The sequence below is a fragment of the Schistocerca gregaria genome, chromosome 8 (genome assembly GCF_023897955.1).
Source record: "Schistocerca gregaria isolate iqSchGreg1 chromosome 8, iqSchGreg1.2, whole genome shotgun sequence".
NCBI lineage: Eukaryota > Metazoa > Arthropoda > Insecta > Orthoptera > Acrididae > Schistocerca > Schistocerca gregaria.
In genome coordinates, this window is record NC_064927.1 from 126,200,453 (window position 1) to 126,225,431 (window position 24,979).

The 24,979-nt window shown below is 41.5% G+C and overlaps 1 protein-coding gene across 6 annotated transcripts in view; it reads left to right on the top strand.

Moving 5' to 3' along the window:
- The first annotated feature begins 23,106 nt into the window (after positions 1-23,106).
- The window catches only part of LOC126284081 (PAX-interacting protein 1-like), a 163,152-nt gene continuing 161,279 nt past the window's right edge, over positions 23,107-24,979 (top strand). For 3 of the 6 annotated variants that reach the window (XM_049982722.1, XM_049982721.1, XM_049982725.1), the window contains exons 1-3: positions 23,135-23,355; positions 23,444-23,628; positions 24,431-24,608. In XM_049982722.1, coding sequence (XP_049838679.1) covers positions 23,218-23,355; positions 23,444-23,628; positions 24,431-24,608 — 501 coding nt within the window. In that variant the 5' untranslated portion in view covers positions 23,135-23,217. Of the gene's footprint in view, positions 23,356-23,443; positions 23,629-24,430; positions 24,609-24,979 lie in introns of those variants that run through there. The other 3 variants (XM_049982720.1, XM_049982724.1, XM_049982726.1) reach the window with 3 other exon arrangements.

The following is a 24,979-nucleotide window of genomic DNA, read 5'->3' on the forward strand; positions in this document are numbered from 1 at the left end:
GGTAATATTGGAAAGTGTTGGGTACTGAAAAAGTTGGAAATAAATCCTGCTGAAAATATGATCACTGGGCTGCAACATTGCGGTAAAATGAGGATAGCCGATGTAGACAGGTCTGAATTTAATATGGCCAAGAAAGCAAGACAAACATCCAGAAAGGTGAAAAGTAAGCTGGAATACCTTCTAGAGGCGAAAGAAGGGCTATCATATGCAGCAGTACAGTTTTAATTAACTGGAAGTAACAAATTTAAAAAGTTTTTTCTATAAAATCAATTTCCCACAAACTAAAATTTTCAGTACATATGCCCACTATATCAGAAACTATCATAGATAAATGAATGAAATTTTCAAAGTCTCTGCATAACATAAAAAGCCACCTCTGGTACTACATTAATTAATATTTCCCCATTAGATAGTTCACAAAAAATATTTTCTGCTGAAAAAACTTAATATTTTTTGTTAATAAATTTAAAAAAGTATTTTTAAAAACTATAAAATGGATAAAGTAAATTTTACTACAGTTGACTCTATTAGCATCATGTAAGATACTGTAAAAATGTTAAGGTACTGCATCAAATAGATTTTTCAGAAATGGGTCAAATACTTGCCTAAATTTACAGGGGTTAGATAGGCTGGGTGTGATCCCCATTAGTTGACTTCAACATTGAAAAAGCAACTTCACTTAATCCACAATATATTCCACTAAGACTCAATTCGTACAATTATCTTCATATAAACTTTTCGACAGAATACTTCAAAATTAATAACTTCACTTTTTATCCACTTCATTGCAGTGAAACTATACAGATACAAACAGCCACGTATCGACGATAAACAACGTGATGAGTAAGTTTGCACCAATCCTGACTAAATCTGAAAATTCTTCTTTTTTCCATTATTACCGCAAGGTTGGGCGGTTTGCTTCAGGATGTCTTCTTTGGAACTCGACTATCGTTGTTACTTCCATCATCGCTTGTGTCATGAAACACATATAAACACAAACATTTCTTTCTGTATTAAAGTTGTAACAACAAAATATAAAATTCATTTTACCATATGTAAACATTATAACAAACCTACAGCTACATATGTTCCATGTGTCACGTGGCAGGAACAAACCAATGGTACAGCACTCTAAACACTGTATCATCACAGTGTACGCAAGGAACTAGAAACGTATTGTCATACCCTTCTCAGAGTGAACAATACACTAAATGATTGGGTTAGTGCAATTGTCAAGAAAGTAAATGACTTAACTGAAGGGGAAATAGGAGAGTATACCCAAAAGACCGGAATTATTTTTTAAAAGCTGTATATTTACAAACTGTTTACAAAACAGCCTTATCCCCCTTCAAAATACTCTCCATTACAACTAATACATATGTCCCATCGACGCTTCCACTCTTCGAAACATATTTCGTTGTCATTTTTAGAAATGGCTTCTTCCATGTTATCAAATGGTGTCCTTTCATGCCGCCTTTCAGGCTAGGGATTAAGAAAAAGTCGCATGGAGTCAGGTCTGGGGAGTAAGATGCGTGGGATGTGGAGCCACGCCACTTTTAGCCAAAAAGAGTCTAACATAGATGGCTCTGTGTTTAGGTGTGTTGTCGTGATGAAAAAACCAGTCTCCTGTCTGCGTCAAATTGGGTCTTTTTTGATGAACACTGTTGTGCAATCTTAAAACTTCCAAATAAAAGGTTTGATTGACTGTATGACCTGGAGGAACAAACCTTTTGTTGACTTGGACAGCTTCAACCCCAAACCGACACATTGCTGGAGATTACAATAGTGAATGATATATCTCTGCTTATGTTCCAGCATTGTCAAAAGCCTGGGGTTGAAGCCTCCTCATGGAACTACTTGCTGTAGACACCCTGCACTAGCAGGCCAGCTGCCTAGTACTGACTTAGCACCCGCCTTCCACGGTGTTAATCACATTTTCCTTCAAGTCTGGTGTCCGAATATTTCAGGTATGACCTTCATGATTTCCTGCTTTTTGAAACGTTCCTGTGACAGACAAATAGTGAAACACTGTTTGAAACTTTGAATGCTGTGATTGTTGTTGGCAGGGATAGGTCTCCTGATACAACCTTGCTGACCGTTGCCCATAGCCATTTGCCTTTCCGTAAGTAAACACCATGTTGGCAAGCCCCCAATTCAAATATGGAACCATTGTGTACAAAGGAGTATCACATGCACTGCAAGGTGAGTCAGCAAGAGAAGTGAATCAGATTTAACATTACCATTTATTATGGCAGGATGTGATGTATGAGGAACAGTACTACTCTCTAGGAGGAAACCACACATAATGCAAATGTTGCTGCATGGTACAGCGTGTATTAGACTGCAATCTCTGTTACAAAGTATGATTGAATAAATGGTCTCCAGAAAGTAGACTATGCATTTCTGGATACAAGTTCATTAGACTCTTTTGGTTCTGTATCCCATTACTGATCAATCCCTAGGACCCTAGAGTTTGTACATGATGGAAAAATTCACCCCGTCTGTAACAAATGTACTTACGTTCTTGATGCTGCTGCCTTTTGGTCTCCAGAACTCACCTAAATTCGGTCAGCTTCTGCTGTAATGCTGCAATATTAACATCGAAACTTTTACAAGCATTTATTACAATTTGAATATATCGAGAGTAGTTTTCTGAACACATAAAGTATCGCACACACAGAATTTGGAGTAGACATACATGATGGTACCACAAAAATAGAAATGTTATAAGCACTTGTTCCGATTTGAATACTTTAACAGATATTTTCTGAACATGTAAACTCTCAAACACAGAATTTGAAGATGTACTTACACTGTTGCTTCTCAGATTCCAGCTGACATCTGGGTCAGTCAGCTTCTTGGGAATGAATGCTGCAACAGCAAGAAAGAGAACTTTTATAACCACTTGTCACGAAAATGTAGCATGATCTCGAAAAATTTGAACATGTTGCTATGAAATTTTAAACACTAGCAATTTGCAATTATAATTTCTTAGTAAACACTTAAATGGTAGTTGCTGCAATTTGGCCATTTTCCATCACCACTGGCACTGGCGCTGCAGCTGGCTGACCGTTCCATCTTGTGATGAACACATGAACTAAACTAGACACTGCCAAAGACCGACTGATGATGGCTGTGGAGGCGTTAGACTTTACCATCAGGCTCCGCCCTCTAATTTGCAGAGGACCGATATGAACTCAGACTGCCATGCCAGTGCATTAGAATGCACCGCCTTTCCATTCAAGCAGGCTTGGTGCAGGTGGCTGAGAAAACCGTACGCCACTGTGAGGAGAGAGCAAGCTTCCAAAAAATATTCTGGGATAAACAGATAAAGGGAACTTTCGTAAACACCCTTTGTTTGCTGGCGAGTGGCTGGAAAATAGGACGCAGCTGCTATCTTTCGAAAAAACAGCCTTTGATCATTCTGGGACAAACAGATGGCATAGAACTTCATTTGCTCCTGCTGCAGGTGGCTGGAAGCATTATCTTTTGCAGGTCACAGTTATGGGAAGAAGATGCCAAATTTCGAAAACAATTTTATTTTTCATTCTACAGCGTGCAGCGGGCACCCATCGCCACATGCTTCAGGAACAGTGGCTCACGTTGCGTTCCACTTCTACTTCCCTTTGATCACTGGCTTGGGGTGGGGCGGCTGTGACCCAATGTGAGGTTGACAGAATGACACTGAGCAGCAGCAAGAGGTGGGGCAGCTGGGATCCCAAGTGCGATGGGCTGCACTGAGCGGAAGTGGCCTGGGCCGGCCTGGGGTGGGTGTCATGGTTCCATTGCTGGCCACCAGGTACCTCGCCAAGTGGTACGCATGGCATGAAGTGCATGGATGGTCATCCAGTCACATAACATCGCACGAGTAACACCTCTACCAGGCACCCATAGAGCGTGTGACACTCCATGACTGAGTACCATGCCACGCTCCACATTGAATATGCCGAGCCCTGTGTGTACTAACTTTAACCATCACTGCACTAGCACCCAGCAGCGTACCATGAAGCGTCTAAGCGGAGGTATGATCGCAGTGTATGATGCGATCGGAATTTACATAACAGTATTCCAGTCCTACAAAATGCAAATTATGTCCTCTGCAGTGCATAATTCCCTGATTTCCGTCATCTGAATTTTTTCGATTTTTACACCTATCCCTATTTATAAACAAACTCCATCAACAATTTCCTTTAATATTACGTCTCCTGAATTGACAACTGAATTTTACCTCGAAAATTCGAAAATCCCATGAAATTCCATTTAATCGCGAAAATTCCTGACAGTAGGGCAGGTAAAGGAAAAAAAAAGGGAGAAGAGAGGGGTGGTTGACAGCATGGGGAGGGAACGGGGAAGACTAATTTGTATAATTAAATTGCGATGTTGCTACATCTACCACTAAAATCCTATATCAGGCTGCAGGAGGGAAACTAAATTTTAAACACTGCAGACTGTGTTCGTAGCAGCTTTACCCTACTACTTCCGTCCTTTGAGTGACACTTAATTGCCATCCAATGTCTTCCAGGTCCTCAGAACACCAGTGAACTCCAGGCTGTGTTGGGTAAACTGACGTATTACATTCAGTTCATCCACATGCTGTGCTAATTGCAGCTCCATTGTATCATCTTCAATGGAAGAATGTTCGATCTGAGTGAATTATTGAGGGTCGAGTTTCATTTCAAAAACCGAAGGATGATTTATTAAGCAATCGCTGCTTGGGTTCTTTTGATCCCTCTAAGCCAGTCATGCTAACAGTTGACGCATTCTCTTGTGAGAGTCACTTTTCTCTTGCAATGATTTGAATCATTCGATGTGCCAGCTGCCTTCACATCTAAGCTCCTCAACAAAGCACAATGCAGGTATTAACAAATTGAGAAGAATGGTCTTGTTATTGTATAGGGGGTGACCAAATTCCATCAATACTTGTATCATAGGGAATTCTACTTGGCTATTGATCATAAGCCACTCGCACCATTGTTCAGTCCTTCACAGCCAGTCCTTCCATGCCATGCACAAAAGCTGCTGTGTTGGACTCTGCTCCTCTCCAATCATGAATATGAAATTGTGTGCAGACCAATGGCTAAGCATTCAAATGTGCACACACTTTCTTGCCTTCCAGTTGGCACTGATTCAGTGTTTGACACCTCAGAAGTGTACAATGTGGCATGAGTGGTAAGTAAGTGGACATCTAGGTCAAGATGGTGGAAAGAATAACAAAACGCTTAACTGCCAAAAACTGACCCACAATCAGGATTATATCCAAATCAGGGTATACATAACTGAGGGCATGGGAGAGTGGGAACAAAAGTTTGTTAATGGAACAACCACGGAAAATCAAGGGAGCTCAACTTAACCTCAGGCATCACATAACTCCTTTTACACTGCCCTATTACCCAAGGAGAGTGAACAAAATCCACTGACGGCATCCGCTGTAACATTACTGTTCAGCGTCTCATGCTGAAGCCATGAGACCATGCGTGGTCTTCCCAGCATCTAAGCTTGTGGAGAGCTACTACGCCGCAATTAAAAAAAAAAAAAAAAAACTCCCTCCAGGCAAGCGTACCGAACTGAGACTCTTGTTTTCACATTGAAATCCAGGATGAAACAATTGATAGTTTTTCCACTGACCGCCAATGGACTGCTCAGCAGGGGCTGCAGACCCCTATCTCAAGATTCTGTTCCAGCGCTTTGACACTGGTTGGCCACGTTCATTTAAGCAGATTAGAAATCCAGTAGTATGGCATTATTTTGTGCTTCAGCGCAGCTTATCAGTCCAGCAGCGTGTCACTCGCTTACATAAAGATGATGATAAGTCCCATGTGGTTGTTCCACATTTGCTTCAGAAGGGAATTCCTCGTTTTCTCAACCAAAGTCATTGGGGCATTGTACACACTGAGCTCATCTGACACCTTTGCACATGGATCGTTATGGGCCCTCAAACATAACAATTAATTTCATAGCATATGGCAGGTGTGGAACACCAGGCTATTCCACTACAAATATGTTTTGTGTGGGCAAACCCCAGTGACCCTTGACAACATTTGCACATAAATTTTGTAGGGTCATTCTGAATTACTGTCGCCTTATTGTGGTCGACGCTTTTAGCAAGATTCGATTCAAGTTGCCCATGCTCTCCATCACAACAGCTAGCACTATAAAGACTCTGCTGTCAATGTTATGGATGGAAGGTTTAACTGAAATGCTGCTTTCAGAGAGTAGGTCACAGTTGATATGCGCAGAATTTCAGTAGTTCTGTGACACCAATGGCATCAAGCATGTTACGACCACATCATCTGACCCTCATTCTAGTGGTGAAGTGGAATGATTTGTCAGGACTTTTAAGCAACAGATGAACAAGTTATGTGTTTCTCGTTCATTTTCTCTTGTTCTACAATTTCTTGCCAAGCAATGGGAAATTGCCAACGGAGTTGTTGTATGGATACCAACCCAGTACACTGCTTCAGCTGCTGCATTGTCCACTGCTGATGGCCCTTCCTCCACCGCGCTTTAAGTTTAATGTAAATGATTTGGTCTTTTTCAGAGTTTTTGCCACACACAAGCGATGGTAATGACACGTTATCTACAAAACCTTGGGGCACTCATTGTATTTTGTACGCAGTCACAGTGGGCTACAAAAGTGCCATCAAAATCAGCGTGGGCTGTATGATCCATCCATGATTTTTTCATTTGTAGAGTCAGTGCCCAGGAGGACACGGCAGCCTCACCTGCCTTTGCCTCTCTCAGGTCCAGCATCTCCATCAGCAGATAGGGAGCCAATGGAACTCAATGCTGTCAGCTATGGGAGATGGTTCCCCTTTGCCCTGCCACCTTCTGTGCAAAGAAGAATGCTGGGGAATATCAGGGTGTAGGCAGGAGCCTGTCATCAGCTCAAGTTCTGGCTCATGTCTCCCCAGTGGCACTTGCATCGAGACCTCCCTCCCTGCCTTCATTTCCAGCAGTGCCAGTACTTGATAAAGGAGAGGAGATTTTGGTGGAGGGAGAGGGTGACGGGAGGGATATGGTATCATACACTTTCGATTCACTGCCATGGCGGTCCACATAGATTAATTGGCAACAGCCATGTGACTGCACTGCTAATCTGTGGCTAGCTCCAAGATACACCTCCCTCAGCCAGTGCAGTCAGGATCGCCATGGAGCTGACTTAAAGGGTGCCATAATGAGCTCTAGTCTAGTCTGTCTGTTAGTTCTGCTCTGTGTGTATGGTCTAAGCATTATCACTCAGCTTCTGTTATGATGGTCGTTACAACTCAGCCTATCTCAAGGATTTGTATTAGATACTGATTTGTATTTACAAGTTGAGTAAACAAAGTTTATCAAGCACTACGTCTGCATCTTATTATTTTATTCTCTGTCACAGAATCGGTGATTCCTTAGGTTCAATGAGAGAGGCGATCAAACATTACTTTTTTTATCCATTTGTACAAGTAACCAGTGAGGACCTAATTTCGATCCCTGTGGTGCTTCATGTAGAGCATTTGAGTTTCATAATTGACCACCAGCACTCAACCTGCTTTCTGTGATAAAGGTATTATTTGACTAGTCTTAAATTTAATTTATTTGACTAGTGGTAAGTACTTATGGGAGCAAACTGCTGACGTCATCGGACTCTAGGTTTACACACTACTTAATCTAACTTGAACTAACTTGCACACACACTCATGCTCACACACACTCATGCCCAAGGGAGGACTCAGACCTCTGAAGGGGGAGGGAGGAGCTGAGTGAACTGTGGCAAGGTGCCTCAGACCTTGTGCCTTAGACTATTACCTTAAGTTCCATAGCGCTCCTGTTTAGAGAACAAAACAAAATGGTCAACACAGTAAGATGACCTTGCTTATGTAATATCAGGTATCCTGTGTGTTAACATGGTCTTTGAATGCTAAAGAAATGTCCATCACCAATAGTTCTATGGCAGACACAACTGACCTTTCCTTCTTGTAAGAGCTTAACATTTTATTCAGTGCTAGGTACATGTTGCTTTCAGAGACTTAGGCTCATATTGCAATTAGTGAGATCGATGTGCCAGGATCCGATTTGCTGCTCCTCTTAAAAAATTGAGTCACTGTGGATATTTTTAAGCCAATGAAAAGGACACCTTCTATGAGATGTATGTCTATAGAATGTATTAACGATGCTACAATGTAATGTGTTGTGTGTTACAATTAATTATTTTGCACATACCACTAGTAAATATGTCTACCACTACTACTTTTTTTCATGTATTTGACAACTGTAACAGCTTCTCTTTGAATTACCTCCCTAAAGTTGCTAGATCGAGATATCTGATATTGTTTGACATTTGTATTATTAAGATAATCATTGTACAATACGTTTGGTTTATTTAGCATCCTTTTAATTTCCTCTGCACAGTTTACAAAATATTTGTTGAAAGTATCAGCTGGTATTGAGACTGCTTTATCTGATTTTCTAACATTACCTTTAATAATACTGAAGACTGGCCAGATAAATTTGCACTGATTTTTATTCTTCATTAGGAAATTAATTAACTCAATTCTGGTCTTTACTTAGCCAACTGCCACTCATTCTTGTAGTGTTTTCTAGCTACTTTTAGCTGATGCTTAATTTCATTTTTTCTGTTTAAGCTCGATTCTGGTCTTTTAATTACAAGAGACTCAATTTTACATTTTCTGTTCTTTGGTATACCATAGTTTTCCATTCCTTATTCTATTACTATTATTTGAAACCAGGTGAGGAACTATAATATTTATGAAACAACAGTGAAAGTTTTTGTAGCCTAATTTCGCATCATAGAATACTTGTTACTTATGATTCTGTCTATTTAGTTATATTTAGCTGGTGTATTAGTTTGCACTGAGGGAGTTGATGCAGTGTCACCACACTGGACTGGCATTCAGGAGGATGATGGTTCAACCCTGCATCCAGCCACCCTGATCTGGGTTTTTTGCGATTTCTCTAAATCATTCTATGTAAATGCTGAGATGGTTTCCTTGAAAGGACATGGCCAATTTCCTTCCTCATCATTGAAACAATCTGATATTGTGCTCCATCTACAATAACCTCAATTCCGATGGGATGTTAACTCTACTCTTCTTTCCTTTTGTGTTAGTTTGCTCAGGTTGTATTTTGTTTATACTCTAGGTCCTCTTTTATTCTGGAAACTTTGTAGGTATTTATTACTACATCCTCAAGTAATAGGTTTTACCTTTGCTATTCACATGTAATATTATGAGAAAATAAAGTCATTTACCTCTGAAAAACGTTTATTATGAGAACAGTTAACAAAAACATTACCCAAGTATGATTTTAATCTTGTAGGTTTGAAATTCACTTTACTAAAATTATGATTACTCAAGATTCATTACATGTTACATCAAAGTTTGAATTTATATCTCCCAAAATTATAGTAGGTAACATTTTCTTTCAATTTTTCACACAGGAGTATATTGTCTAATGTATAAAAATGATGTAATGAAGCACAGAAAGTTCTGGTTGCGAATAACAGATTATGTAGGCGTAAAGAGGCGACTCACCGAAAGGCAGAAGTGCAGTGTCACCGACAGATACACAAAGAATAGGTATCGAGTTTTTTTGGTCAGCTTTTGGGATGGAATCCCTTTCTCAAGATGTAGGAGAAACATGCATACAAACACACATACAGACACACACAAGCACACACACCGACACAAACACACCTTCACATGCACACACCTGTCTCCCTATATGTTCTCATTCGACTTCCAGCTCTTTCCTGGCCTGTGGCGAGTGTACTGTGGTGAAGTGGTGGTGCAGAGTGGGGTGGGATGAGATGAGGGATGGAGAGAGGCGAGAGGCAGGGAGGTGTTTGGATGGAAGCGTCTAGTGGCTCAAGGCAGAGTAGGGAGCCATCCATGGGCTAGCTGGGAGTGTAGATAGAGGGGACAGATGGCAGAGGCTAAGCACACGATTTCATTGACTAGGGACTTAAATGCAGCACACAACTAGCTGACACGTATTGGGCAGAAGTAGTGTGAAATGGATGGGGCACACACACACACACACACACACACACAGAAACACCCTACTGCGTGGGGTGGGGGGAGTGAGTTACTTTAGGTTTAGGCCAGGGAGGTTACAGGAGTGAAGAATATGCTGTAAGCATAGCTCCCATTTGTGCAGCTCAGAAAAGCTGGTGGTGGTGGTGGGGAAGATCCAGATGGCAAGTATTGTGAAGCAGCTGTTGAAATCTTGCATGTTGTGCCATGCTGCATATTGTGCTACTGGGTGGTCCACCTTCTTTCTGGCAACAGTTTGATGGTGGCCATTCATTCTGGCTGACAGCTGGTTGGTTGTCACACCAATGTAAAACGCTGTGTAGTGTAGGGAGAGAAAAGCAAAGTGCACTGTGTGCATACCGGATGGAGTTATTCCAAATGAGGAATGGGTCCTCCTGAATTCCATGAAGAGCACAGGGTGCAGCCAACTGGAGGTGGTTGGTCACGTCAGTACCAATGATGAGTGTCACTTTGGATCAGAAGAGATTCTCTCTGGTTTAGAGCAGCTAACAGAAGTGGTAAAAGCTGCCAGTCCTGCTTGCAAGATGAAAGCAGAGTAGACCATTTGTAGCATAGTTGACAGGATCAATTGCGGACCTCTTTTACAAAGTCGAGTGGAGGGTCTGAATCAGAGGCTCAGAGGTTCTGCGGTCATGTAGGCTGCAGATCCCTCAGCTTGCGCCAAAGGGTGGTTGAGTTTTGGGTTCCGCTAAATAGGTCAGGTGTCCACTATACGCAAGAGGCGGCTACACGTGTAGCAAGGGCTGTGTGGCATGAACATGGTGGTTTTTTAGATGAGAGGGTCTTGGGAAAACACAAGAAGTGCTTCAGTCACAAAGGGTGAAGGCTGAACACAGGAAGAACGTAGGTACTGGAACCACTGGTATAACAGTTGTAAATTGTCGTAGCTGTGTTGGGAAAATAGCAGAGCTCCAAGTGCTAATAGAAAGCACTGATGCTCAAATCGTTAAAGGCACTGAAAGCTAGCTAAAGCCAGAGTTAAGCTTAGCCGAATTTTTGCGAAAACTCTAACGGTGTTCCGAAAGAACAGACTAATAACGGTTGGTGGTGGCTTGTCTATTGCTGTCAGAAGTAGTTTACCTTACCGCGAAATTGAAATAGATAGTTTCTGTGAGTTAGTATGGGCAGGGGTCATTATTGGCAACCGGAATAAAATAATAATTGAATTCTTTTACCGACCTCCAACTCAGATGATACAGTTGCTGAAAGGTTCAAAGAAAACTTGAATTTGATTTCAAACATGTACCTGACTCATACAATTATAATTAGTGGTGACTTTAATTTACCCTCGATATATATTTTTTTTTAACCCGTGCTCTAGGGGTAGCGTCTGATTCATAATCAAAACGTCTTCGGCCCCGGGTTTGATCCCCACCACTGCCTAAATTTTGATAAATAATCAGCATTAGCGGCCGAAGACTTCCGGCATAAGAAGTCAGCCTCATTCTGCCAACGGCCTTGTCAAAGAGGGCGGAGGAGAGAGGTTCAGGGCACTCTCTTGCCCTAGGGGTGAGAAATTGCCCCTAAAGGCGGAAGAATGTGCAATGATCAACGACATGAGGATGCAGAAGGCAATGGAAACCACTGCATTAAAGACACATAACATGTATCCACAGGACATGTGGCCTGTAGTTGAAGAAGTGTCATGATGATCTCTCCATTGGCAAAAGATTCCGGAATAATCCCCCATTCGGATCTCCGGCAGGGGACTGCCAAGGGGGAGGTTACCATGAGAAAAAGATTGAATAATCAACGAAAGGATAATGTTCTACAAGTCGGGGTGTGGAATGTCAGAAGCTTGAACGTGGTAGGGAAACTAGAAAATTTGAAAAGGGAAATGCAAAGGCTCAATCTAGATATAGTAGGGGTCAGTGAAGTGAAGTGGGAGGAAGACAAGGATTTTTGGTAAGATGAGTATCGGGTAATATCAACAGCAGCAGAAAATGGTATAACAGGTGTAGGATTCGTTATGAATAGGAAGGTAGGGCAGAGGGTGTGTTACTGTGAACAGTTCAGTGACCAGGTTGTTCTAATCAGAATCGACAGCAGACCAACACCGACAACGATAGTTCAGGTATACATGCTGACGTCGCAAGCTGAAGATGAACAGATAGAGAAAGTGTATGAGGATATTGAAAGGGTAATGCAGTATGTAAAGGGGGACGAAAATCTAATAGTCATGGGCGACTGGAATGCAGTTGTAGGGGAAGGAGTAGAAGAAAAGGTTACAGGAGAATATGGGCTTGGGACAAGGAATGAAAGAGGAGAAAGACTAATTGAGTTCTGTAACAAGTTTCAGCTAGTAATAGCGAATACCCTGTTCAAGAATCACAAGAGGAGGATGCATACTTGGAAAAGGCCGGGAGATACGGGAAGTTTTCAATTAGATTACATCATGGTCAGACAGAGATTCCGAAATCAGATACTGGATTGTAAGGCGTACCCAGGAGCAGATCTAGACTCAGATCGCAATATAGTAGTGATGAAGAGTAGGCTGAAGTTCAAGACATTAGTCAGGAAGAATCAATATGCTAAGAAGTGGGATACGGAAGTTCTAAGGAATGACGAGATACGTTTGAAGTTCTCTAACGCTATAGATACAGCAATAAGGAATAGCGCAGTAGGCAACACAATTGAAGAGGAATGGACGTCTCTAAAAAGGGCCATCACAGAAGCTGGGAAGGAAAACATAGGTACAAAGAAGATAGCTGCGAAGAAACCATGGGTAACAGAAGAAATACTTCAGTTGATTGATGAAAGGAGGAAGTACAAACATGTTCCGGGAAAATCAGGAATACAGAAATACAAGTCGCTGAGGAATGAAATAAATAGGAAGTGCAGGGAAGCTAAGACGAAATGGCTGCAGGAAAAATGTGAAGACATCGAAAAAGATATGATTGTCGGAAGGACAGACTCAGCATGCAGGAAAGTCAAAACAACCTTTGGTGACATTAAAAGCAACGGTGGTAACATTAAGAGTGCAACGGGAATTCCACTGTTAAATGCAGAGGAGAGAGCAGATAGGTGGAAAGAATACATTGAAAGCCTCTATGAGGGTGAAGATTTGTCTGATGTGATAGAAGAAGAAACAGGAGTCGATTTAGAAGAGATAGAGGATCCAGTATTAGAATCGGAATTTAAATGAGCTTTGGAGGACTTACGGTCAAATAAGGCAGTAGGGATAGATAACATTCCATCAGAATTTCTAAAATCATTAGGGGAAGTGGCAACAAAACGACTATTCACGTTGGTGTGTAGAATATATGAGTTTGGCGACATACCATCTGACTTTCGGATAAGCATCATCCACACAATTCCGAAGACGGCAAGAGCTGACAAGTGCGAGAATTATCGCACAATCAGCTTAACAGCTCATGCATCGAAGCTGCTTACAAGAATAATATACAGAAGAATGGAAAAGAAAATTGAGAATGCGCTAGGTGACGATCAGTTTGGCTTTAGGAAAAGTAAAGGCACGAGAGAGGCAATTCTGACGTTACGGCTAATAATGGAAGCAAGGCTAAAGAAAAATCAAGACACATTCATAGGATTTGTCGACCTGGAAAAAGCGTTCAACAATGTAAAATGGTGTAAGCTGTTCAAGATTCTGAAAAAAGTAGGGGTAAGCTATAGGGAGAGACAGGTCATATACAATATGTACAACAACCAAGAGGGAATAATAAGAGTGGACGATCAAGAACAAAGTGCTCGTATTAAGAAGGGAGTAAGACAAGGCTGTAGCCTTTCGCCCCTACTCTTCAATCTGTACATCGAGGAAGCAATGATGGAAATAAAAGAAAGGTTCAGGAGTGGAATTAAAATACAAGGTGAAAGGATATCAATTATGCGATTCGCTGATGACATTGCTATCCTGAGTGAAAGTGAAGAAGAATTAAATGATCTGCTCAACGGAATGAACAGTCTAATGAGTACACAGTATGGTTTGAGAGTAAATCGGAGAAAGACGAAGGTAATGAGAAGTAGTAGAAATGAGAACAGCGAGAAACTTAACATCAGGATTTATGGTGACGAAGTCAATGAAGTTAAGGAATTCTGCTACCTAGGCAGTAAAATAACCAATGATGGACGGAGCAAGGAGGACATCAAAAGCAGACTCGCTATGGCAAAAAAGGCATTTCTGGCCAAGAGAAGTCTACTAATATCAAATACCGGCCTTAATTTGAGGAAGAAATTTCTGAGGATGTACGTCTGGAGTACAGCATTGTATGGTAGTGAAACATGGACTGTGGGAAAACCGGAACAGAAGAGAATCGAAGCAATTTGAGATGTGGTGCTATAGACGAATGTTGAAAATTAGGTGGACTGATAAGGTAAGGAATGAGGAGGTTCTACGCAGAATCGAAGAGGAAATGAATATGTGGAAAACACTGATAAGGAGAAGGGACAGGATGATAGGACATCTGCTAAGACATGAGGGAATGACTCCCATGGTACTAGAGGGAGCTGTAGAGGGCAAAAACTGTAGAGGAAGACAGAGATTGGAATACGTCAAGCAAATAATTGAGGACGTAGGTTGCAAGTGCTACTCTGAGATGAAGAGGTTAGCAAAGGAAAGGAATTCGTGGTGGGCCGCATCAAACCAGTCAGAAAAAAAAAAAAATAAAGTTGGCGAAAATACATGTTTAATTCCGGAGGTACGCATAGAATATCATCCGAAAATGTGCTAAACGTATTCTCTGAAAATTATTTCGACCATTTGGTTCATGAGACCACGTGAATAGTAAACGGTTCTGAAAACACATTTGACCTCTTAGCAACAAATAATCCTGAGTTAAAAACAAGCATCAAAACGGATACAGGGATAAGTGAACACAGAGTTGTCGTAGCGATCCTGAATACTGTAACCTCCAAATTCTCCAAAAATAAACGAAAAATATATCTATTCAAAAAAGCAGATAAAAATTCACTCGACGCCTTCCCGAGGGACAATCTCCACTCCGTCCAAATTAATAATATAAGGATAGACCAGATGTGGCTTGAATTCAAAGAAATAGTATCGGCAGCTATTGAGAGATTTATACCAAATAAATTAATAAACGACGGATCTGATCCTCCTTGATACACAAAACTGGTCAGAACACTGTTGCAGAAACAATGAAACGAACATGCCAAATTTAAACAGACGCAAAATCCCCAAGATTGGCAATCTTTTACAGAAGCTCGAAATTTAGCCGAACTTCAAAGCGGGATGCGTATAACAGTTTCCACAACGAAACTTTGTCTCGAAACTTGGCAGAAAATCCAAGGAAACTCTGGTCATATGTGAAGCATGTTAGTGGCGAGAAACAATCATTGCCTTCTCTGCGGGATACCAATGGAGATACTATCGGAGACAGTGCTGCCAAAGCAGACTTACTAAACACAACCTTCCGAAATGCCTTCAGAGAAGAAGACGAAGTAAATATTGCAGAATTCAAATCAAGAACAGCTGTCAACTTGAGTAGCGTAGAAGTAAATATCCTCGGAGCAGTGACGTAACTTAAATCACTTAATAAAAGCAAGTCTTCTGGTCCAGGATTTATACCAATCATGTTCCTTTCGAAGTATGCTGATGCATTAGCTCCATACTAAACAATCATATACAAATGTTCGTTCGACGAAAGTTCCGTACACAAAGACTGGAATGTTTCACAGGTCACACCTATATTCAAGAAAGGTAGTAGGAGTAATTCACTTAATTACAGGTCCATATCATTAACGTCGATATGCAGCAGGATTTCAGAACGGATATTGCGTTCGAACATTATGAACTACCTCGAAGAAAACGGTCTATTGACACACAGTCAACATGGGTTTAGAAAACATCGTTCTTGTGAAACACAACTAGCTCTTTATTCCCATGAAGTGTTGAGCGTTATTGACAAGGGATTTCAGATCATTTCGTATTTTGGATTTCCAGAAGGCTTTTGCCGGCCTAAGTGGCCATGCGGTTCTAGGAACTGCAGTCTGGAACCGCGAGACCGCTACGGTCGCAGGTTCGAATCCTGCCTCGGGCATGGATGTGTGTGATGTCCTTAGGTTAGTTAGGTTTAACTAGTTCTAAGTTCTAGGGGACTAACGACCTCAGCAGTTGAGTTCCATAGTGCTCAGAGCCATTTGAAGGCTTTTGACACTGTACGACACAAGCAGCTTTTAGTGAAATTGCCTGCTTATGGAATATCGTCTCAGTTATGTGACTGGATAGGTGACTTCCTGTCAGATAGTTCACAGTTCATAGTAATGGACAGAAAGGCATCGAGTAAAGCGGAAGTGATTTCTGGCGATCTCCAATGTGGTGTTATAGGCCCTTTGCTGTTCCTTATCTATATAAACGATCTTTGTGTGCTAGAAGCCAATAAAATAAAATAAAAAATAAACATCTGAGCAGCTGTCTTAGGGTGTTTGCAAATGTCATCAGAACATCAAAACAAAATGCAAAACGATGTAGAAAGGATATATGTATGATCCGAAAATTGGCAGTTGAGCCTCAATAACGAAAAGTGTGAGTTCACCAGCATGAGTGCTTCAAGGAATTCGTTAAACTTCGGTTACATGATAAATCTGTCAAATCTAAAGGCCATGACTTCAACTAAATGCCTAGGAAATACAATTACGAACACTGTAAATGGGAATGAATACATAGGAAATGCATTATTATAATGCCTAGCGGCTCCCTTCCATCCAAACCTTGTGCTGACTGCCCTTCGATATATCTCCTTTATCCAGCTGCCCTCTATTGTCCATCCATTTGTTTCTCTCGCGTTTCGTGCTTCTCGCCTTTATAACAGAATTCGTTATATGCGGGACACTCATGGACTTTTACACACTGTAGTTACGGCCGCGTCCATTACGACAGTCACACACGCAACTTCACGTGGCATGCGACTCCCTATAACAGCATAACACACTTCTAGCAGCACAAAAGCCTACCTTCGTCGCAAATCGCTCTCGATCTTCCTGTCCTTGATTTCTTTTTATCTCTTACGTGTGATGACAAGACAGGTCAGATTATCTCTGTCACAATACTACCCCCAGCCACCAACACAATTCCTTTCACTCCTTACACTCATCAACATTACTTTACACTCCCTGCAATCACCTGCAGCCTTTGCCAGCCACTTTCAACACAGACTTCTTTCCCGAGTGCCTCCCCCCCCCCCCCCCCCTCGCCCCACCGCAAGGCAATGGGCTCCTGCTCTATTTATCTGCATCAGTTCAGAAATGTTTCCCTATTCCTAGCCAAAATTTGCCCCATATCCTGTTCCTTAAATGCTGTCTAAGCCATGGAATCCTTCCCCCCAACCCCTCATGGCCTAACCATAAAAATGCGGATTTCTGGATTCCACCCCTCCTTGTACAATGAACTTCACTTTTTCAGATACCATCAGTCTCTTTCCCTCTCAAACCTTTTTTTATAAAAACATGTCTCCATGGCACAGGCATCCCTGAAGCACATCCACTCCCTCTGCAAAATACTGCTACTATGCAATCTTCACTACCTACACCTCATCACCCAAATTGAAACTCTCACACTCCAACACCTAGAAGAACATGACAAACACCAACTCAACAAGTTACCCAGGCTGCTGAAATCCTACCCCCCCCCCCCCTCTGGGGGGCCATTATCCAATCCCAACCCTCCTCTCAGTCTTCCACCTCATCAACCCCTCATAGCACCCAGACCCTGCCTGGCTGACCTTTTCAACTTACCACTTCCTCTAAAATCATCTGCCAGTACTCCACAAAATCCAGAACACTGTTGTTAACCTCTCCACCAAAATCCTCAGCCCCACAGAAGTTTCAGTCCTACCCAAAGGCCTACTCCCAGATGTAACAAGGTTGGACTTGTGAAAGATCTATTCTCATTCTCCCGCTCCCTAGAGTAGAAACACTTCTTTGCCATCAACCCCTACCAGTGAAAGCCAGTTCCATACAGATATCCAACCCTTCCTGTCCAAATTTGTATCATCACCCAACTTTGACTCTCTCACACTTTGGCCTAATCATCACCTGGTCACCTTCCAGGAATTCTTAATTTCCAACCTGGCCTCACCATCCTTCCCTAGGACTATAAGACCAACAACCTTTCTTCAGAAAAAGGACTACCCTAAAAAACCTAAAACCCAATCATCTTCCAGGTAGACAATGGTTACACCACTGCTGCAATGAATCAATACCTGGTGGAGGGCCTCCACCAGTTGTCTGACACCTCCACCTATAAGCTCTGCTAGAGTGACCCTATGCCAGATGTCCAACATAGCCTCCAATCGCTGCAGAGATCGTCAGGCCCTTCCCAGAACCTCTCCCCTGAATCCATCTCCTTGCTGACCCCAATAACAGTCCGCACATACACCTTCTACATGCTCCACAAAATACACTAACCTAGAATTCCTGGGTGCTCAATTGTGGATAGTTACAGCACCCCAACCAAAAGAATCTTAGTGATTGTTGTCCAACATCTGCAACCAATTGTCCAAAACATAGCCTCTCACATTAAACATAACAACCACTTCCTGCACAACCTCTCCATCATCCCCACACCCTTACCTCCTGGGTCCCTATCATCACTGTAGATTCAACCTCCTTATACATCAACATCTCTCATGCCCATGGACTTGCCATGATTGAACACTATCTCTCCTTACGCCCTGCAGAGTCCAAACACACCACTTGATTCCTTATCCATAAGTACTTCATCTTTGAAGCCGAGGTATACAATCAAATTCATCAAACCCCCTTATGCCAACCTCTTCATGGGCCACCTAGAGGAAATGTTCCTAGCTTCCCAAAACCCCAAACCCTGGTCTGGTTCAGGTAAACTGATGAAATCTTTATAATATGGACCCAAAGTCAGGACACTTTATACTCATTCTCAACACCTTTGCTCCCATCCACTTCACCTGGTCCTTCTCCATCCATCGTGCCATCTTTTTAAAAGCTGATACCCTCCTCTCAGAAAGCTCCATCCACACCTCAGTCAACATCAAACCCACCAATCACCAACAGTACCTCCACTTTAACAGCTGACACCCATTTCACATCAAAAGAATCCTTCTCATATAGCCTGACCACCCTTGGCAGACACATCTGCTGATGGTAACTCCTTCGCCAAGTATGCTGAAGGCCTTCTCAGACAGGCAAATCCCCCCAGACCTAAGACACTAACAGCTCTCCCATGCCATATCCCCACACACACCTGACCCTCACATCCATCCCGAGAACCAACCTCAAACAAGCAGCCTCCTTGTCACCCAATACCACCTGGGACTGGAACGACCGAACTACACCGTTTATCATGGCTTTGATTATCTATTACTATGTGCTGAAATGAAAGACATCCTACCCAAGATACTTCCATCCCCTCCAAAATGGTGTTCCGGCACCCACCCAAGCTCCACAAAATCCTAGTCCCAACACAGTCTTATGCTACTCCATCAGAGGACAGACCACCTGTGAAAGCAGTCATGTTATATACAAGCTCTGCTGCAAACACTGCACAGCGTTTTACTTTGGTATGGCAACAAACCAGCTGTCAACTAGAATGAATGGACACTGTAAAACTGTCGCCAAAAATAACGTGAACCACAGATGGCACATCATGCAAGATTTCAGTAGCTGCTTCACAACACTTGCCATCTGGGTCCTCCCCACCGCTACCAGCTTTTCTGAGCTGCACAATTAGTCCCCCCACACAATAGTGTATATATATATATATATATATATATATATATATATATATATATATGTATGTGTGTGTGTGTGTGTGTGTGTGTGTGTGTGTGTGTGTGTGTGTGTGCACCATCCCTTTCAAATTGCTCCCTAGTCTGTGAAATCAAGTGCATAGCCACCTGCCGTCTGCCCCCTCGATCTGCCCTCCCAGCTAGCCCATAGACGGCTCCTCACTCTCCCACAATCCACTAGATGCTTCCACCGAACCCCTCCCTGCCTCCTTCCTCCCTCCATCCCTCACCACACTTCATCAAGCCCTGCACCACCATTTCACTCCAGTACAATCACCACAAACCAGGACAGGCATGAACGTGTGTGTGTGTGTGTGTGTGTGTGTGTGTGTGTGTGTGTGTGTGTGTGTTCGCTTGCATGCATGTTTCTCCTACATCTTGAGAAAGCTAGCCAAACAAAGCTCTGTACTTTTTGTTTGTGTATGTATCGACAATGCAGCGCTTATTCCTTTCAGCGAGTCATTTCGTAATTCCTAAATAATTTAAAAAAAATATATAACTGTCATTAACTCGAATCGAAGATTGGTTTGAACGTTACAGTGCTTTACGGGGTGTGGTCCTGTAGGTGTAGGTGTACTCTTGCCTTCCTCTTACGCTAGGACTGACATATACAGCCAGTTTTCTGTTTAATGTGGATTGTAAATCATGGTGCACCTTCTCATATTTCACAAGCAGCGAAACAAGTGAAACTCGTAAAAATTCAATGATTAGTAAAGTTATAAACCAAAGATCTTACAATATCTAGTCTTGCTCTTAACTACTGGACCACAGAACCACACTTACGTTATATAGCAACATTTACGTTATATAGAAACATTTACGTTATATAGAAACATTATTTCATTTGCCTCAGGTGCATGGTACACACCCTTGATATAAATTTCTTGCTGTCATACATGATTCCTCTATATCGAAACATTTGTCAATAGATGCCCACCTATGTTCAGAAATCCTTAAATGATGATGATGATGTTTGGTTTGTGTGATGCTCAACTGTGTGATCATCAGCGCCTGTAAAATATCCCAGTTTTTACACAGTCCAACTTAATCACTGTCACGAAATATGATGATGATGATGATGAAAAGATGAGGACAACACAGACACCCAGTCCCCTGGCAGAGAAAATCCGAACACGGCTGGGAATCGGGTTTCACTGGACATGCTGGTGATACTATCATTAGTATTGTACTTAAGTTTGAAAAAAGTTTCTATATTTATATTCCTCCGCTATACAGTATTGTATTTGTTCTTGTTTGAGCTAGTCTAAAGACTAGCAGGGAAGAAAATACGTCTTTTGAGGTACTGCTTCTTCAAAAATTTCATCTTTGTCCCAGATGATGTTATATGGAAACATTATTTAATTTGCCTCAGGTTTTTTGTTTTTATCCCTATAATTTAATACTATCTTTACATTAGTGAATCATAACACATGGGATCAAGGGATTCTGAATCAGACGATATTTCACACTGTATTGCAATTTTCAATTAAATTCATCAAATTGTCCCGCTTTTGTAAGAGTACTAAAGACTTCGTTCAAATCCAAGATGTTCAGTTTAATAGTAGCGTCGCTTATTCTGCTTGAAAGAGAACTGTACATAATCAAGGATGATTGGGTTCTTGTTTTCATTCAGTTCATCAATAATTCCTGCTCTCTGATTGGCAGCTTTAGCATTTCTTTCTGTTTTAGTTATGTTCGTGTCTTTTCTGATCTTTTTGTACAGTTTCTGCAGCTCCCAGAAATTAGCGCTCATTATATCAGCACACTGTCACTGAAGCAAATAATGAAATGCTGTCGAACTGGAACGTTTGTTATGGTGACATTTTTGTTGCATATTTTTGGCAGCTTCTTGAACCATCTAAGGGCAATCTTTTTGTCGGTCTCGTAAACATCGTTTGTGCTAGAATGGCGGAATTAAAGCTGTGAGGACGGGGCGTGAGTCGTGCTTGGTAACTCAGTTGGTAGAGCAGTTTCCCGCGAAAGACAAAGGTCTCGACTTCGAGTCTCGGTTCAAAAAATGGTTCAAATGGCTCTGAGCACTATGGGACTCAACTGCTGTGGTCATTAGTCCCCTAGAACTTAGAACTACTTAAAACTAACTAACCTAAGGACATCACACACATCCATGCCCGAGGCAGGATTCGAACCTGCGACCGTAGCAGTCGCACGGTTCCGGACTGCGCTCCGAGAACCGCGAGACCACCGCGGCCGGCTTCGAGTCTCGGTCCGGCACACAGTTTTAACGTGCCAGGAAGTTTCATATCAGCGCACACTCCTCTGTAGAGTGAAAATTGCAATCTAGAAACATCCCTCATGCTTTGGCTAAGCCATGTCTCCGCAATATACTTTCTTCTGGGAGTGCTAGTTCTGCAAGGTTCGCATGAGAGCTTCTGTAAAGTTTGGAAGGTAGGAGACGAGGCACTGGAGGAATTAAAGTTATGAGGATGGGGCGTGAGTTGTGCTTGGGTAGCTCAGTTGGACAGCCGGCACGGTGGCTCAGCGTGTTCGGTCAGAGAGCCGCTTGACCTCTGTAATAAAAAAACTGAGTGGAAGGATCGACCACCGAACTTGAACAGGATGTCTTGCAACGTCCGCAACGACCAACCACAACGATAAAAAAAAAGTTGGTAGAGCACCTACCCGAGAAAGGTAAAGGTCCCGAGTTCGAGTCTCGGTCCGGCAAACAGTTTTAATCTGCCAGGAAGTTTCATCGTTTGTGCTACTTGTGACTGAAACGTGATCGTCCATTTTCAGATATTTTTGTGGTTAATTTTGCAACTGCAGCACTTTTACAGATCTCCGAATTTAACTTTCGAGAAAAGAGAATAATCAGTACGTAAAGTGTCATAAACATATGTTGAAGGCTTCCCCCCGTGACTGTTCGAATAAGTTAAAAACTTTTTTTTTTGTTGCAGGGGCTGGAAGCTCTTTAGCTCTATCTTTATCGTAAGTTCAGCTGAGGTTATTTCTCAGAGACAACGCCGTTACAGCAACCTGCAAGATTTTTTTCATTCTTTCTAAGATCTTACTTAATTTTCAATTAGGAGCTTGCTCTGAACGAGTGTATACCGTAATGGATAAAATTTATTCTGATATTACTTTCGAAAACAATCTTATAACCTTTTAAATAAATTACTGTGTGTGAAAGTAATGTTTTTTTTGTATTGCGATAAATTTGTTAACATTATTTCAACTTAGCAATCTACTAAATCCCGAATCGGGATATATATCGTTTTAATCAGTTACATACACTGCCGACTATCGATATACCTGGTGTATGTCTCCACAATGATAATCGAAGGGAATATTTATCGATTTCAATTTTGTTTGTGTATACTTACGCCCGCCAAAAGTGATGTTGCTCGCACCATCAAAGATAATAAGTAGCGCCATTATTGTTATGTTGTTTAGATATGTGTTGAGCCATGGGAAGCGAAAATGAAAATACTGACAGCAATGTAAAAGTTTACGGACGTCTCGGAGAAAATGAAGATATAATTCTCACTGATACTTCACTTTTTAAAGATGTTAAATTTTATATCAGCGGGAAAGCTCAAGATAATGTAAGTTTTTGCTCACTCAATGCTTAAGAAATGCTAATGTGGAACAGCTGATTGTATTGTAGCCCTGTAAATAAATATTTTGTTGCAGGTTTTGCGTTTGCTGTTGGACGGCGGCGGGGAGCGTATGAATTATTTTTATGATTTTGTTACCCATTGCATTATAGGTGAAGATGCGTCTGAAAGTGATATTAGTGATGCAAAGGAATTATATGAAGTCCCAGCTGTAAATCAGAATTGGGTTTTACTATCAGCGCAGTGCAGGAAACTTTTACCGTATCCTTTGCATGAAGTTATGATAATACTTTGTGAAACCTTTGGAGCAGTCACAAGACAGAATTGTTTAAAAATTGTTGGAGCATTAGTTGGAAACCCTTTGATATTGCACTTCGTTCTCCCATGTGTTGTGGTCCTTGTATACGCAATTTGTTGATTCGTCTGCTTATATTAAATCTACTATTACTTGAAAATTCTGGACCTATGGTATCACTTGGATCATAGGCCGGAGTGAAGCACTTCTTAGTGTAACATGTTTATTGTAACTTACGTGAATTTCGATGCTGTCAGTAATGAAAGCAGAAGTAATATAGGCTCTATGCCTAGTACTTTTTTTTTTGCATCGAGTGTGAAGTTAGTTTACTACCACTCCTATTGTTCTGCTGTGATGGAGCCCTGTCTAATGAGTTGTGTTAAGGCATCAGGTGATGCAGGATGTGCAAGTTGACCATTAATGGCTAATTGTAAATGTATTATGTAAGACAGAAGTGTGCTTAATCTATCACAAAGGAATGTGCTGTTTTGGAATTACAGGAGAGTAGTGGATGTTCAGTGATGTGACAATGTATTTTCTTGTCATCCAAATAAAATGTGTTTGGTGGACCACTAATTTCACTTTTACTGTTGATGTTCATAAACACTGACAAATTCTTGGATTTAGTTGAAGATGTGATGAAATGTCTGGATTTTGTCTCTCTTGGGGGGGGGGGGGATGTGGCTATATTTCATTGCACTTGTTTACAAATTGAAATAATGAAATGTGTGTGAGTTTATTTGATAATTTCTTTAATCATGTGCTTAGTACATCAGGATTCCCACCAGAAGGAACACAGCTTTTTGTTAGAGTCACAGCATGTCTGTCTCAACTCAGCTACGAAGATGCCAAAGCCCTTTGGGCAATGGTAACATTCAATGGTGGTAAATGTCAGCTTCAGCTTGATAGAAGCTGCACTCACTTGATTATATCAAAACCAGCTGGTGTAAGTGGATAACAACTCAGTGTTTTATGAAAGATTTTTATTGTGTTTTGCTTTTATGTGCTGAAAATTTGTCTAATTGAAGACTGTAATTTCATGAATATAAGCTAACAAACTTTTCCTTCAGTTGTAGGCCTACTGCATAGTTCTAATCTGTTATGACCATTTAACACATTCGTCAAGATGATTCTGTTTGATATGGTTAACTACTTTTAGATTGAATTTGGTTGAAGATATATTGCCTTTTACAGTAACATTCCTCAGTATATCTAAACTGTTACTTTTAATTATTAAACTCACAACCAAATTATGAGTTGCCAACCTACCTCAACCTCAGGCTAAGATTCAAAGTAGTGTGGCACGACCACAGTCTT